This window comes from Fragaria vesca, linkage group LG3 (assembly GCF_000184155.1).
Source record: "Fragaria vesca subsp. vesca linkage group LG3, FraVesHawaii_1.0, whole genome shotgun sequence".
Lineage (NCBI taxonomy): Eukaryota > Viridiplantae > Streptophyta > Magnoliopsida > Rosales > Rosaceae > Fragaria > Fragaria vesca.
Genome location: NC_020493.1, coordinates 26,211,305 through 26,227,095, shown reverse-complemented (window position 1 = coordinate 26,227,095; position 15,791 = coordinate 26,211,305). Strand labels below are relative to the sequence as shown.

General features: G+C 36.5%; 1 protein-coding gene across 1 annotated transcript; it reads right to left on the bottom strand.

Moving 5' to 3' along the window:
• Positions 1-1,316: 1,316 nt before the first annotated feature.
• On the bottom strand, positions 1,317-13,720 carry LOC101300519 (ubiquitin carboxyl-terminal hydrolase 12-like). Its single transcript, XM_004295086.1, has 32 exons — positions 13,505-13,720; positions 13,084-13,153; positions 12,718-12,868; positions 12,453-12,610; positions 11,647-11,912; positions 11,316-11,534; positions 11,076-11,184; positions 10,874-10,989; positions 9,520-9,618; positions 8,885-8,994; positions 8,061-8,135; positions 7,689-7,767; positions 7,424-7,570; positions 6,912-6,992; positions 6,706-6,825; positions 6,082-6,204; positions 5,730-5,807; positions 5,553-5,641; positions 5,354-5,462; positions 4,817-4,885; positions 4,616-4,720; positions 3,913-3,968; positions 3,602-3,779; positions 3,409-3,510; positions 3,258-3,329; positions 3,016-3,081; positions 2,843-2,908; positions 2,681-2,767; positions 2,481-2,597; positions 2,260-2,334; positions 2,068-2,154; positions 1,317-1,921 (listed from the first exon to the last, which is right to left on the bottom strand). Exons 1-32 carry the CDS (start codon positions 13,532-13,534, stop codon positions 1,880-1,882), a joined length of 3,351 nt encoding a protein of 1,116 aa, XP_004295134.1. The 5' UTR covers positions 13,535-13,720; the 3' UTR covers positions 1,317-1,879.
• Positions 13,721-15,791: the final 2,071 nt, after the last annotated feature.

Sequence of the window (15,791 nt, the reverse complement as noted above, 5' to 3'; positions counted from 1 at the left end):
TTGTGAAGTTTGGTAATACCGAAAAACCGACATCCGAAGTTGGTAAGATTTATCTCATATCGAAGCTTTTGGTTTGGTAATTGAAAGTCATATTTCATTACCGAAAGCTTTGGTTTTGAAGTTGGTAACGCCCATTACCGATTCGAACTGATCGAGTGACAGCCCTACTCATGAGGGAGTAATGGGAGAAAGGTGGTGTGTCTTTAATCCTTCATTATCTGCTTTATATAAGGTTGGAAATACATATGATGATCAATCATATTGTAGATTAGTGGTCACTCTCATGTAACTCAGTGGTCACTTACTTGGAACTCACAAGCTTTCTTGATCTTACATAATGAAAATACTTGCTAGTGAATATAATGATTGGACCCCAAAATAATTATGTGGACATGCAGCTACAAAAATAATAGTATTTATAACACCTCTCCTTAGTTGTTCACTAAATAATTAGTGTTGGACGTGCTTAATGTGGCATTGTTAAAACATTGTTAATTAAAAAAAATCCAATGAAAAAAAATAATCATGGTCAAATAATTAGCAAACATATGTTCTTTAGATAATGATTTTTGTTGCTCTCTATGATTGGAAACTCCCTTGATCACTGCACACTTCTTTTGGTAGCTTAGATAGTAGATGACATTTCGATGTCTTTTACTAACTTTTACTAACTTCTTAAAAGACATCGAAATGTCGTCGACTATCCAAATGAGTTAGTTCCAAATGAGTTTCTAACTTCTTTTACTAACTTCCGATGTCTTTCGCCAGCTCAATTAGTATCACAAATGAGTGAACTATTTATAGATCTAAATGTAAAAATTTCACTCGTGTCATTTTAAAAAATTAAATTTAACATATTTAAAAAGAAGTAAAATCCACACACCCATTTTTTTTTTAATAACTTAAATTTTATCTTTAATGATTTAAATTTTATCTTTATGTGATAATAATTACTAAAAAAAGAAATTTTCTCACAGAGCTAGAACTTAGGCTTTGTCGCATAGATAATCAGTCTCAAATTCATTTAAGAGCTGAGGATGTAAACTGAGGATGCAGTGTTGTCATGCTCACCAATTCTAGCCAGAGCCGGTGTAAACTGATTGGCAATTAAGTAGAAGAAATGAACCGTAGCTAACAGGCAGTTTTAGACAAGCAGTTCTTTCTGGTTACGACAATACTAACATACGTATCTATGCTGTGTTGGATTACCAATGTGATTGAACATCTCTAAATTTTGTCAATGTAAATGATTGGGGTACCAAATTTCAATCCCAACTAACATAGCAACATCATAGCAACATCTAAATCGACATGTTGGTAGGTGACGAGCTGAAATACAAACCTTTCTGCAGAAAAAGTGTATCTATGTACTACACAGTGAAAATTAAGAATAGCCATCAATGGCAGTACCTCAGAAGTCACTTTTACAAAACATATGTTTAGGAACTAATTGATGGACAACCCCATCTCCCTACCTAAACTGAACAGAACAACCAAACATGGAGAAAGACCAAACTATACCCTGTATACATTAACTAGTTCAAAAATCCTGTTTATTTACTGTTAAAGTTACACTGAACTGCTTGATGAAGGCCATTGCCTTGTCAACCAAAGGAAGAACCTCCAGAAAAGTTGTAAAAACACAATAGAGGCTTTGACCAATGGTTGGAGATAAACACTGATCTACGGATAAGTCCTCCCCAACCACAAACTGGGATAAAGAATTACATAGACAACAAAATCAACTCACCAAACCTTGCTGACAGCTTCCGAGCTATACAGTTGCGTTTCACCACTTCCCAACTTCTACAGCCAAATGATGTAGAGGATCACCCAATTCATCTCTGAAATGAAGAAAGTCCAGTCAGCACACTGCATCTTAGTTGTAGATTTTTACTGGCTTCTCATATGTATGGCGATTCTGCAAACAATAGCAAAGTGCAGTCAGAATGTAATCCTGTCCAAGAACAAATATTATCTGACCTCAAATATGCGGACAACTTTGCCTACATGCAGTGATGAAAAACCAACATTCGTGAAATGTGTTCACGGGGAGCTGCATCTTACCTGATTAGCTGCATAAGATCTTTTAGGTGTACTGTCAGAGTGCTCCAACCCAAGATACTGCTCCCAAGCACCATAAACATCTCTTCTCTATAGGAAGATGGACAGCACAGATGAAATTCAAATTAAAACAGAAAACAAATGAAATATAAGTTAGAACAGAAACAGAGTAGTAGTTATGTTCAATATACACACCTGGAACCGACTAGAAACAATATCAGTGTCCTGAAGGTACTCCGGGCGACCTAGCGAAAGAAATGCAAACTTCCACTGGCAAAAGATAAAATTAAAATATTAGATACATATTAAAATTGCAACGCGTCAACTCACAACATGCATTAATGGAGATATGAAACTGTTAGATGCCTCTCTTTTAACCAAATCAAGAAATCATGGTAAGGTAACTTAGATTTTACCTTCGCAAATTCCTCATCCGCAACCTGTAATTTCTTCTGTATTCGAACTCTAATTTCATCCAAGGTCTCACCTTCACGTATAACCAGGAAAAAAGGTTCTCCGAAGTTTTGAATTTGCTGAGGAAGTACAAAAATAGTTAGGACAATAAGACATCATGAAGAGAAGAAAACATTTGAACTAAATATGCAGTTGCATCTACCATTTGATTCTGAGCAGTGTCTTTAGTGAAGTGGTAGACATGAATTACACGGTCATTAGGACCAAGATTTTTCTCTTCCTCTGGGACCTACACATAACACAGTAAACATCAATATAGACCACTCATGAAGTCAACCAGGAGTACAAATGGAGAGGGAAAGACCTCTTCAGCACGTAGCGTCCAGTATTGGTCATTTATGTTTTCGATCTTTTCACTTTGGGGAAAGACCTGCAGGTGTGTCACAGCACGATTAAAGAGCTATTGAAAAATAAATAAAAATCACTTGCTAATCTAAGCTACACAATACAATGGCAATAGTGGATAAGATGTCAGACCTTGTATATCTTGTGATAGAAAACTTCAAGCAACCTAAGTTCTGCATCCGGATGAGACAATTCAACCTGATCCAAAGTACGACACACTAGTTATGACAAAGCAAACAATCCACAATAGAACAAAAACAAAAAATGGTACAAAAGTATCATAAAAGTATCATACACAAAGGCATTTATAAATAGAAGGTTTGAATCATTTGGTGGGTGGCACTGACAACAAGCCAAGAGGCTAAAACCTTCACCTTAGTTTTAAGATCATTGATTACATCCCCCACAGTGCTCTGTTTTGGCAGCCTTATGGTGTGAATAACCACCTGATTAAAGGAAAAGTGTATCAAAACATGTTGAACATTAACAAACCATAACTCTATAATATCTGATAGGCATACTCACTTCATCCTTGGTAGCATGATGAAATGCAACTTTCAGGGTTTTCAAACCTTGTAATTCAGGCAGAGGGATATCCAATACTTCATAATACAATATATCTGAAGTCTGTCACAAATTGGTGTATGATTAGTGATCTTCTAATTTTCAAAAAGTCACCTATAAAACAATTTTTCACCTAGGGCATTGTTAGTATTACCTGATTGTAGTGAACCAGCATATCAGTCAAACGCTCTACCCCACGGTACTTAATTGGCTGAGGTTTGGGTTGCTGGGAGTAACAGTTATGTGAGGTGAGCCTAATTTTGGATGGGTCGTCCAACCCAAGTTGTTGAGCTACTCGCTCCACAACATCATCATAGGTATGAAGTTTTGACCTTTAAAATCAACATCAGAAAAATTAAGAACATAATAATATTGAATCACCTTAAGATCATATATGGGGCATTTGGTAGCAGAAATGCATTGGCATATATATAATCATAACCATCAACCACAGTTCAAACTTACAATTCTAAGCTGAAATCATCCTCTTTGGGTTTCTCGAATGATCGGAAATGAACAACCTGTGACATCACATCATAAAAATAACTAATACAATAAAATAAAATAAAAATTGTAAGTGAAATACACAAAATTGTAAACCTGAATTCACAAAATTGTGGCCACAAAGCATATATAACTGAATACAAAACACATCCACCAAGAACATATATAATACTACCAAGGAGCATTATAGGGAAAAATTAGACTATCAGACATAATAGTCAATTAGGAAGACAGTCTCAAGTTTGTAACGATTACAGCTATTCGAAAACAGGGCCTCAAACTTTTGTAACATCGCATTCTCATCTTAGAAATAACGAGGACATTTTTAAGTCTTGCACAATAATACATAAGCTCTTGGGCTTATAATTGCCACTTGGGTTTGGGGTTGTATGCTCTATTTCAAATAAAAAGATTATTCCCAACACAGAAGGAAGCACAAAAGCCAGCTCATTTCAGATTAAGATACTAGCAACAAACATGAAGCAAGGCAATTTTAAAGGGATAAAAAGTTTCTGCTTTAAATGCTTTCTCTCAAGGTGGTAGGGCCATAAGCTCAAGCTTCTCTGCAGAGTCTGCTATCACAAAGTAGCCAATGCAGTAAAAAGCACAAAGAAATAAACACAGTAGTTCCCAATATAGTAGACAGAAGCTTTGAAAGTCTTACAAGACGATTGTGCACAAAATCCAGAAAAGACGGGACGTCTGGATAGCGGAACTGATTTTCATCTGGATTTGGTTTTTGAAAGCAAACAATGTCTCCATCCTCAAGCTGCAAACAGACAGAAGAAGTAAATTACTGACCAAAAACTAATAGATGTGACAAGCAACAGATGTTCATGAAAGTACAAAAATATTAGAAACATACCTGGCTGGCTCGAAATGTGAATTTCTTGTCGATGGGTTCACACATGACAGTGGGCTCATACTTGATTTCCTAAACATTAAAGTGCCAGTAAGACATCATAGGTTTACAACCATAGCAATAAAATCAACAGTCAGATACCATATTACTAACAAAGCAGCTGAATATGCAGCTTGAAATCAGAAAAATTCAACTCAAAGCTCATAGGTCAGACAAGACTGGATTTTCATATGTGATTCTGTCTACAAAATCCAAATCATTTGACAGTAGTATCCTAGGTTGCTATGTCAAAGGGACACAAAGCATGTATTCAACACCAATAAAAGCTGGAATACTAACTCTAGTGCGCTACCAAACCAGCAACTACTACACCACGACTTCGCATGACAACATGAAGATGTAATATGCCAGATCCTAAGGTCCTACCCACTACATCCAAGCCTTTATCTCTATGCAGACAGATTCAATGTAGTAGTGCTAATCGAGAAGTTGGCTAAAAATTATAAAGAGGTTCTTAAAACAAATGTTGCTGCAACAAACCTCATAGAGGTCGATCTCCTCATCAGGGGCATAGCCAGCCAATTCATTTAATTTCGACAAGATTTCAGCTGGCTTACCAGTACTCTTCACGAAAAGCCTTCCAACATAACTGATGTTATGGAGAAACAAGCATAATATCAGACATCATAATCTTTCATAGCTCATTACAAGAAAGGCTAATTGAAAGATATCAAAGTACCGTAGTTCTTCTTTTTCAGGCTCATAAAGCTTAAAGAAAAGCAGGATGTCATCCTTTGTCTTGTCAGGTGGAGCAATAGGGTGTAAATCCTGAATGAGAATGCAGAAAAATCAGATAAAGAGCATCAAAGATCATTCAAGGCGAGAAATTCAGTCTTTAGATGCAAGAGAACATTACCAGTCCAAGCTCTATTTCCAAGAACAACTTCAGTTCTGCATTATGAACCTTGTTTGATACCTCCCTCAACTGTCCAACCTAACAATAGAGGGAAGAAATAAAGATTGAAGAAGCAGGATTGATCCATATGCATACTCACTCCCATAAAGAAGCAAACAAGGTCACCATCACACTGTTGTGTCTTAGCAAGCGGTAACAGGTAAAAGAATAGCTATGCATCAATTAGCTTCAAAAAGGTATGAAGCAACATTCCTATCCCAAACAAAACAAAAGAAGAAAAACCAAAAACCGAAAAGAAATCAACTAAAGAAACTTGAAACAGAAGATAAAAGAAATATTCATAGATAATTACAGATTGTGTTTCCTCCACAGGTGTCAATGGACGGTTTGGACGATATGTATGATTTTGACGCTTTGCCCACAGCCAAAACCGCTGAAATTGCACTGGTATGCCAAACTCCTTAGCAACCTCCTCCTGGATAAGATCATTTTATGAAGAATAAGGAGAACAGTGAGATGATGTGTTAATCGAACCACTGGCAATAAATGATTATATACCCACTAGGACAATTTTTGGACATAATCTTATATTCAATCTAGCATCGAAGAAGCAGTCCACAATATTATGTTTTGCAACTCAGCTGATGTTTATTGTTTCTACCTATCTCAGTACGCTAAATTTAATGAAGATACCACCATATATGTGATAATGCAAAGCAACAATTCCCTTTATAATGAAATTCTTTGTCTAATAGAACTTTCTTTATTGCATACAAGACTTCATTCTGGAACCTTTCAATCTGACAATTTGAACTAATATTTTGAAGACTTAATATAATGACTAATATTTTGAAGAAAAGTGGGCAGAAACCACAAGCCATTCACATATTGACAATAAAATTTCAAGAGGAAAATAAGATAAAAATGTACCATTGCAAGTAAAAATTGGTACACCACCAACAGAACAAGAACATACCTTGAAAAGGTTGAAAGGCATCTGTTTCTGAATACGAAAACTTTTGACTTTGTCATGATCCACAAGATCAAAATATATATCCTTCCCAATTTGCTCCAGCAGGTTCTCGTCCCGGGCAACCTGAAGGACTCACACAAGCCACTACATCAGAGAAAACAATTGTACAAACAAATCAGACTATTTAAAGAGAGGTTGAACAGCTAAACCTTAATGATAGTATATAGATGTGCCTCTGCCTTCTCTTTCTTCTTGTGCTCCTTTTCTTCTTGTTCTTTCTTCAACCTCTCCTGAGACAAGACAATGTTTGAAGTTGGGATTTATCTGTCAGAAGAAATTTAAAACAGAATGCACACTAAACAGTTGCGTGTAAATAGATACATAAGAGATATGGTAAATAGATAAAACAGATATGTACAGTTTACACTCAAATGACCATTTTGAAGAGTGTCTAAATATGACAATGACAATCTGAAGTAAATGAAAAAATTGAACTTTTCAATAATAACTGTTAAAAAGAATATGAAACAGAATAATATCACTAAATATGTGAGAGAGAAAGCATAGGCTTGTTTTATTTGTATTTCATTTTTTTTTCTTATTTAAGCAAATAAATTTTACTGGATTGATACGGGAATTTAATCTCAAGTACATATACAAGTATCAAATTTCTTGAAAGAATCATGACGTATCCAACTTTGCACTCAAAACAAAATCTCACCCGTAGATGTTCAGCAATGTCCTTCTCATCAACATTGCAGATTATTTTATCCTTGTCAGTTTCACGTATGTACACCAGCATGTACGCGTTTGAGTATTTTGTAAATTTGAAAGGAGTGTTGTTAAATCCAGGGTTTGTCTGTGGTAGCTGTCAAACCACGAGTACATTATGAGAAACGACTAGAACTTCAGGTAGGACCATGACTGAATATATTTGAGGAGGTAAAAAAAGACGCAATAGAGCATGAAGATTAAGAAATGCTTACCTCTTCCTCACCACCATACTGCTCCTCCAATGCCCTCTTTATATCTTCTTTCGTTACTCTCTCATCATCAAATTTGTACCTGAGAAACACAAATCTTAATGGCATGATAATAGAATAACAATTGCCAATTATTAGCAATGGGAGTAACTACTTTATGTGTATCCTATATGCATTTCCCATGATTCAAAGTATGAGAATGTGTACATTCATGTATGCTTCTGAAACTTTCTGAATGTGAATCCCACAACTAGGATTACTGTTGTAAAATCATAAAAATCAATTTTAAGTTGTCCACACACACAGAAAGTACACACATGAAGTGTGCACATTTGAGCGGCTGCATGACAGAAATATAAAGAATCAGATGCATACCACTGATCAGACAGCGTCGGCCTGATAAAGGCATAGTAATGTCCACCATGCACCCCACCACTGTGTACCAATACACTGCAAACAACCACCAAATGCCTAAGTACAATATGATCCTATCTATTCCATAATGGTAAGAATATTACAGAACTACAAAGAAGCAATCCCAATACAAGTTTGTGAATCAATTTAATTATGGAAATGAATGGGGAAAACTTCTTCCCCAGCCTATAAAAGCTCCTATCTATTTAAGGATGGTAAGAAGATAACCACAGATATCTATGTGAACATAAATCGACTTGATTGTTCCTTGACCAAATAATAGTGCGCCCTTTTGCAAGAAGAAAAAGGGTATGCACTTATTAATTGAAAATCATCTAGCTTTCATTTTTGCATGAACAAGCATGTATACCAAACATACAAACTAAGACACAAATTTTGAAATTGCATCTAGAAGAACTCAACCAGTGTGCAAAATAACTACTACAGCACTCCAGGAAGTTTCAAGATGTCAATCAAAGTATCCTTGCAGCAAAAGTTTTGACCGAATCAAGATGTTAAAGGACAAAAAGTAATTTGGTTGCTTAGTTTGTAAATATACTGACATCAGAAAAAAGGGATTCAACTAAACATGCAAAGCCATTACTATGAGTATTTGAACTAGTCAGTAGCAGGATCTGGAGTCCTTCCCATATACCTACCACTACTTAGTGGATCTCACAATCATAATCACTGTAAAAGCAAACCACTAAAAAGCTTGACTAGGAGAGTTACTCAACCAGAATGGTCTGTGATTAAGACAGATGGTAAAGCTATTGGTATATTACCTGTGAAGTGTGTAAAGGTTGCGAACACTCCTATCAGCTTCAGGTGATAAATATTTTCCATTCTCTCGATCAAGGTCAAGTTGCAAAGGGAACTCATAACGGTCATTAATCTACACAATGAGAGCGAAATTAAGAGCTCTAAACTGTTATTGAAGGAAAAATAATATATATTGAAGCAAGTTTCGTAGATTAAAATTCAAAACCACAACTGCCAATCTAATCATACATATTAGTTTCAATCAAAAAGAGCCACAGCAACGAAACAACCATTTGTGCTTAGAATTCCATTACTTTAAGACGTACATAACTCATGAAGCAACCAGAGACTCACTATGACTAAATTAGACTTCACCCAACTGACTGCCTAATTGGTACCTAATATTCCATATGAATTTGATGATAGGAATCAATCCCAAACAAAAGACTTCAGCACAACAGAAATGTCAAATTATACAATTTTAATTTGGAGATGCAACTGTGTATATTAACTTACAAAGGGACTATAAAGCATGATTCAGGTCCAGTGACTTAAGTTATGTACAGGAATACAAAAACATACTATAATAAGGGCGTTCATGATAACAATGCACAAATAATAGAAAGAGTATGTTGAAGAAAGTTCTGTGAATTCCAACCTTCACCATGGTGTCACGCATAAAGTCATACTCAAACCGTTTCAGTTGAAGTTGAAGCACAGGGGGAAAGTCAATGAACAGGACACCTTTCTTAGCATCCTGAAAATATTATGAGAAGTGCAAACTGGTCATCAAAGAAGTCTGATTTATAACAACAATAGCTTCTCATGACAGCCAGAAACTAAATAACAGTAAATGAAAGGACATAAACATGCTTGTTGCAAATGCACACTGCCCTAGCCCGTTAAAGATGGGATGTCATAGTCCAGCCACAAAGCAAACAACAAAGGCAAAATCTTTAACCCATACAAAGTCATGCGCCTTATCTATTATCTTCTGTTTCCAGTGCAACGTGATACAATAACTGTCTATGATATTCTATTTTGATTCAAGAGTATAATGTGTCATAACTTCAAATATGTATACCAAGTATTGCTAGGACCTATCTATGATATTCTTTGTAAGTTACCATTTCTTAGTCCACCTTCTCCTTTGGAGGCCAAATATTAATCTCTTTACTCAAATTTTAGTACAGACGACTCTGAATATAGGATCTGACTTCTGGGATTGGGTTTCTTTGTCCACCTTCTCCTTTGGAGACTAGATATAAATCTCTTTACTCAAATTTTAGTACAGATGACACTGATTATTAGGATTTGACTTACTGGGATTGGATTCCCACCACAAATAAAGTCCAGTAGCACTTTGATCAAGTAGATATGTCACAATTATATAGGTGCGGAATATCCTACCAAATCTTTAGCAACCTACATACTTGAGAGAAAGCTCCATTCTTACCTTCACTTAAGTAAAATCATATAAGCCTATAAGATCAAAGCCAGCAATCATTGCTCTCTCTCTGTTTTTTTTATGTTCTGCCGTCCAAATTACACATTAAGATGTACTAATTTCTGCCCTGAGTCAGCCATGACATTCCACTATAATTGTGAAACTAGAGAACTTGCCTTTGGCACATGTACACCAAGATTGGTTGAACAGAATACTCAATCCAAGTAACAATGTAAAGGTTAAAGAAAGTAGAGTACGGCGTACACACGCGCACAGAGAGAGAGAGAGGGATTGGGTTTGAACTTTGCAACCGTCAGTGCCATGGCCAAATGGGACTCTGGTGACTTGCTGGTTTTTTATTCAATCTGATGATTCTGGTTTTATCTAATATAACTTATGGGCAAATCTAAAAAATTTAGATTAATACAATACGTAGGTTTTAAGTTAGCAACTGAGCACAAGGCAGACGTCTATGGGTGCAGCCATAATCTTACTCAAGTCAGTGAACAAAAACTCACATAAGTTCATGCAATTACCAGCCTGCAAACTGAACAGAGTTACCAACCTGTAATCCATTCTGTTCAGCATGATACTTGTTATCACCCTCAAGACGTTCAACTTCTACATACTTATCAAAAGAAGCATATACATCGCGACACCCTTTGACATCAAGCTGAAGGTCTGTCGGCATGTAAAAAAAAGTGTCATCAAAACAACAGCTTAACCACTGGATGCGTGCAAAAAATATTACTTAAAAAAAACAGTACCATAAAATGACTCCTTTCTCGTAGATTTGTAGTCCACATTAATGCATTCGATGTAGTTCATATGGTGACCTTCAAATAACTGCTGAATGGTTCCCTCTACAACAGTTCCCTGCAAACAAAGTGAAAAAATAAAAATACTGAAAGTTCAAAAGAAGTTTCCAAAGCTCCAAAACTCATTATATATTTTTTCTTCATAACAAAAAAAAGAGTGACCAATTTAAGTTAAATGAAATCATTTACCTTCATTTTGTCTTCAAGTTTTTCACACAAAACCCTATTCAGTTCTTGCACATCATGCTGCATAAATGAATCATATGTATCCCATCCAAAAGACTTTGTCAGCTCTTTTGTTGCAACACTATTGTCACTGTACTGGAGTTTGTAAAATAGACTCTGGAGAGCCAATGGTATGCTTTGTGATGGCAAATCATTCTCAGTTGTGGGCATATGGTAAACGGCCTGAAATATATAGGGTTTGACATTAAAGCTCTTCTCATCAAAAGAAAGTGATTTCTTTACAGATATCATACCAAATAAGTTACTGAGGTAGAAAAGAAGTCAAACAGCTGACCTTTCTAAAATAAGGAATATGATACAGGGTCTGCAGGAGAGAGTTCATGTAGCATGTAGCTCCTTGGTTCTTAAGCCCAACAAACCCCGTTTCCTTCTTTGAGTCGTATGTCCAATAATCTACAACCCTGCGAACGAGAACCTCTGCTTCAATTATAACTGCATCATTCACTAGATAACCTCTGCTGGGATCGTATAGTTCACCGAGAGGCATAAAGGATGTGAAACCCCAATCACTTTCGCGTGCATTGAACTGATGTTGTGTGTCTGTATCATGCAACTAGGATGGGATTAATATCTATAGCCTCAATAAAATGTACTTTCAGCAATTTTTTTATATTTAAAATAAGTACAAATGGCAACATTAAGTTAAAAATGCGGTAAATTATTGCTACCAGAACTCCAATGACTTGAAGCTGTTTAAAGACTATCGAAGTTCAAAATTTCAAGGGCTAACCAAGTGCAAATAAATGGCAAGGAAAAAACATAGCTATGTATGAAGTGTTGAAATTCCCAATCGTCTAACGCTCAATGTGCAATGAGTTTGTCCAATGTGATAGAACTTCCATTGGGCTACGTTCTAACAACCTACAAAGTGAAGATCTAATCTAATATATCAACAAGAGCAAGGAAATCTATTCTATGCTACTTTCTTGAATTCCACAACTGACAAACTGCTCACAAACTCATTACTTGAAAATCACACCCTCATTATAGCTTAAACAATTACATTGTTATTCTGTCCAAAAAAAAAAATGTACTAGTCACACAGTGGGTGATTTGTATAAAACATATCCAAGGAGGTACCTTTGCGTACAGAATACTTATTATGAACTTGATTGATAACTCCCAAGCTAAATTGTGCATATCTACTCCAGCCATATGGCAAATTTGTAGAGTCCGCAACATCCAAATACATAGACAAATGATCCACATTGTTTCCCTTGGGAAAAATAAGCACACGCCTGCCAAACCAAAGTAAAGAGATATGTATCAAAGACCCAAGAGGAACAGGTATATCAAAGCAAAGCAGCAATATGAAAAAGAAAAAGAAAAGAGATGATTATGATACCATTTATAGCCACCAACAACAAATATGTCAGAGTAAAGCTTCTTTGTATTCATCCTAGAAAAGTTGTCAATTCTCCATGTAAATCTGGACGAAGGAGGATCTTCTACTGGCTGGGTCTCCACATTATTAGCATTTTCCGGTTGTGCAACAACTAATGATTTGCAAAGGCAACAAAAGTAAAGAAATAGGTTACAACATTTTCATGCTCGCAGTACTACACAATAAAACCCAAAAATATAATATAAAGCATTGACATTGTGTGCAGTGATCAACGAAAAACTATCAACAGTTTATTTGACAACTATCAACAGTTCAATTTGACTTAAAAACACTTGAAACAAGGACTTGCTGAACAGATCAGCATACCTTCCATGGGCTGGTGATTGTTTTCGGGCAAATCCGAAGGTGGAACAAGCATCTCCTCGTCCTCAGGTTGCTGCAAGAAACCACAAAAACAGCCAGAAACAAAATCAGAGCCGTAGTTTGGGGCTCAAAGCCCAAAAATAATTTCCAACAAAACCCTAATAAATCCTAAACACCAGTTCAAACAGCAATATCGAAATCACAACAAAGCCGAAAGCAAAGCCCTAGACAATCCCAAATTCCAGTCCTTTTTACACAAAGAGAGCACGATTGACACAGTAATCCACCAAAATCCGATTAACAAAGCAACAGAGAACGAAAGAAACGCCCAAGGTCTGTAAACCGTGAATTACATCCACAAGGCACAGAGGCTTAGAGGAAATAGAGACGAGAGATGCATGGTTGTAGAGAGAGAGAGGCGTACATCAATAGGGGCGGGAGTCATGACGGTCATGACGGAACGGAAGGTCGGGAATGAGGCCGGAGCTCTCAGAGTGTGGGATTAGAAGTAAAAGGCAAAGTGAACACACAAAATGGCGATCACCCAGAAGAAGAAGCAGGGTCGAGAGAGAGGAGAGAGAAAGAGGTTATAGTCTTTGCCTCTCTCTCTCTTTCTACGTGGACTGGCTACTTTCGTAAATTCGTCACCAGTTCTTGACGGTCACACGGACAAAAGGGTAACCTTCTTTCTCAGGCCCAGCACTGTGAAAAGAAATGGTTCAGGCTCCTTGAAAGCCCAGTAGCCCACACACTTGAAATATATATTTCCACAATTATTGGTTTGAGGTTAACATCGTTTTACTCTTTATATTTTTAATTTTTAAAAATTTACCTCTTAAAGTCTTCAATTTTCATAAATCAAACACAATTGCTAAAATTTCGTCCAATTTATAGTTAAATGATAACATGAAATCTTAGAAAAAATGTCCTAAAATGCAATTTATGTTGTTATAAGACGGAATTAACGTCTGAATTAGTGAGTTATAAAATCAAAATTAACGTCTTGATGAAGGATAAAGTGTAGAGACAAAGAGATAGCAAGAGAATCATCATCTTATTCATTGATAGGAGCCCTTTATATAGGGAATTACACAATACCAATATGGTAAGGATATGAATACATAGATCTAGTCTAACTACATATCCTATTGGCATAAGGCCAAGGCACACATAGAGAATATCCTAGAACACTCCCCCTTGTGCCGCGCGCTGATATGCCGATGGTGCTAATCTGTTGCCTCGTCAAAAACCTCGTCAAGTCACAAAAAACCCTGTGGGAGAAAAACTGAACCTTGATCGTAAGAGAAAAAGAGTACAACGCACCCTTTACATTTGATAGTGACATGTATGTATGTGCTAGACTCCCCCTGAAGTTCGCACCTCCCCCTGATCTTTACATCAATCATGGGGCTCTTCCTGATTCTTACTAATCACGGAAGTTTCAACAACTTAGTATGTCAATGCTTTTTAACATGTCTTTAAAATGTGGCATTGGGCAATGATTAACTAAATCATGCCGTATTGTCCTCAAATGATCTTTTACACTTAGATCTTGAGGAGATGGTCGCTTAGTGAACTCAAAACATAAGTTCGTGCAGGAAATCAGATTTCCGCGCAGCATGACCTTCAATTACTAGAACAGTCGTAACTTCCTCTAAGAAATACATATGAACGAACCGTAAACGGTTTTGGAAACTAGACTCAATTAGCTTTCCAACCGTATATTACACACATTTTGGTTCATCAGGAGATGTTCACAAAATCCCGTCGAAGTTGACTGTTTTGCCAAAATCAGATTCTCGGACAGATTCGTCCTACTTTACGAAAAAGGCCATAACTCACTCAATATGATAGGTATGATCAAATGGTTGGTGTCCCTGGAAAGTAGACACATAGACCTTTCCAATGGTACCAATTTCACCATTTTTCAATGAGTGATATTTCCTGTAGGTCCCGTGGAAGTTGACCTACGAAACTTGGCAGATTCTGATTTCACTTTTGATGTGTCTTTCTTATGTAGGGATAGAATAAGCCTCAACTTTTCATACCATTAAGTATTGAAAAAGGAGTTACTGCCATTACATTGGCATTGCGTGAGCGCATAGCTACACTTAGCTTTACAACTTTTCATAGCGAATGAGATGTCAAGTTTTTCGTATTATGTTGAGTACACTGATGCGTCTTATTGTACTTAGATGGGAACTCCATCTCTTAACACATATTTGTCATCTTGCTTTAGACAAAACAACGGATCTCTCTTTAAAGCAAAGACCTTGACTAATCATGGGAGTATATGTAGGCCTCACTAGTTATAAAGCGCCTAAGCCGATTGATGGAAAATCATCATCAATACAGTCATCGAGTGCCTTATCGAGACCATGTCTTCCCAAGATCTTTTTCTTCGGATGTTGATACATATTGGCATCTCTTGATCCATCAAGAGTCCATGTAAATCCGGAATGAACACGCAAAGGCATAATTCACCATATCCCTTCCAAATCAAGTAGAGTCTATGTGCGTTTCAATACATTTAGCAAACGCATGCTCCTGTGGTTTGGAGCCACTTGATTCGGATGAATAAAGTCCGTTTAAGATCTTCATGTATATCTCTGATCCCATAGAGATGTTATTATGACCACATTCATAGGCTGCATGTTCAGTTATTCGGAAACTACCAAACTGACAAAGTAGTGGAGTTCAATGACATCCAT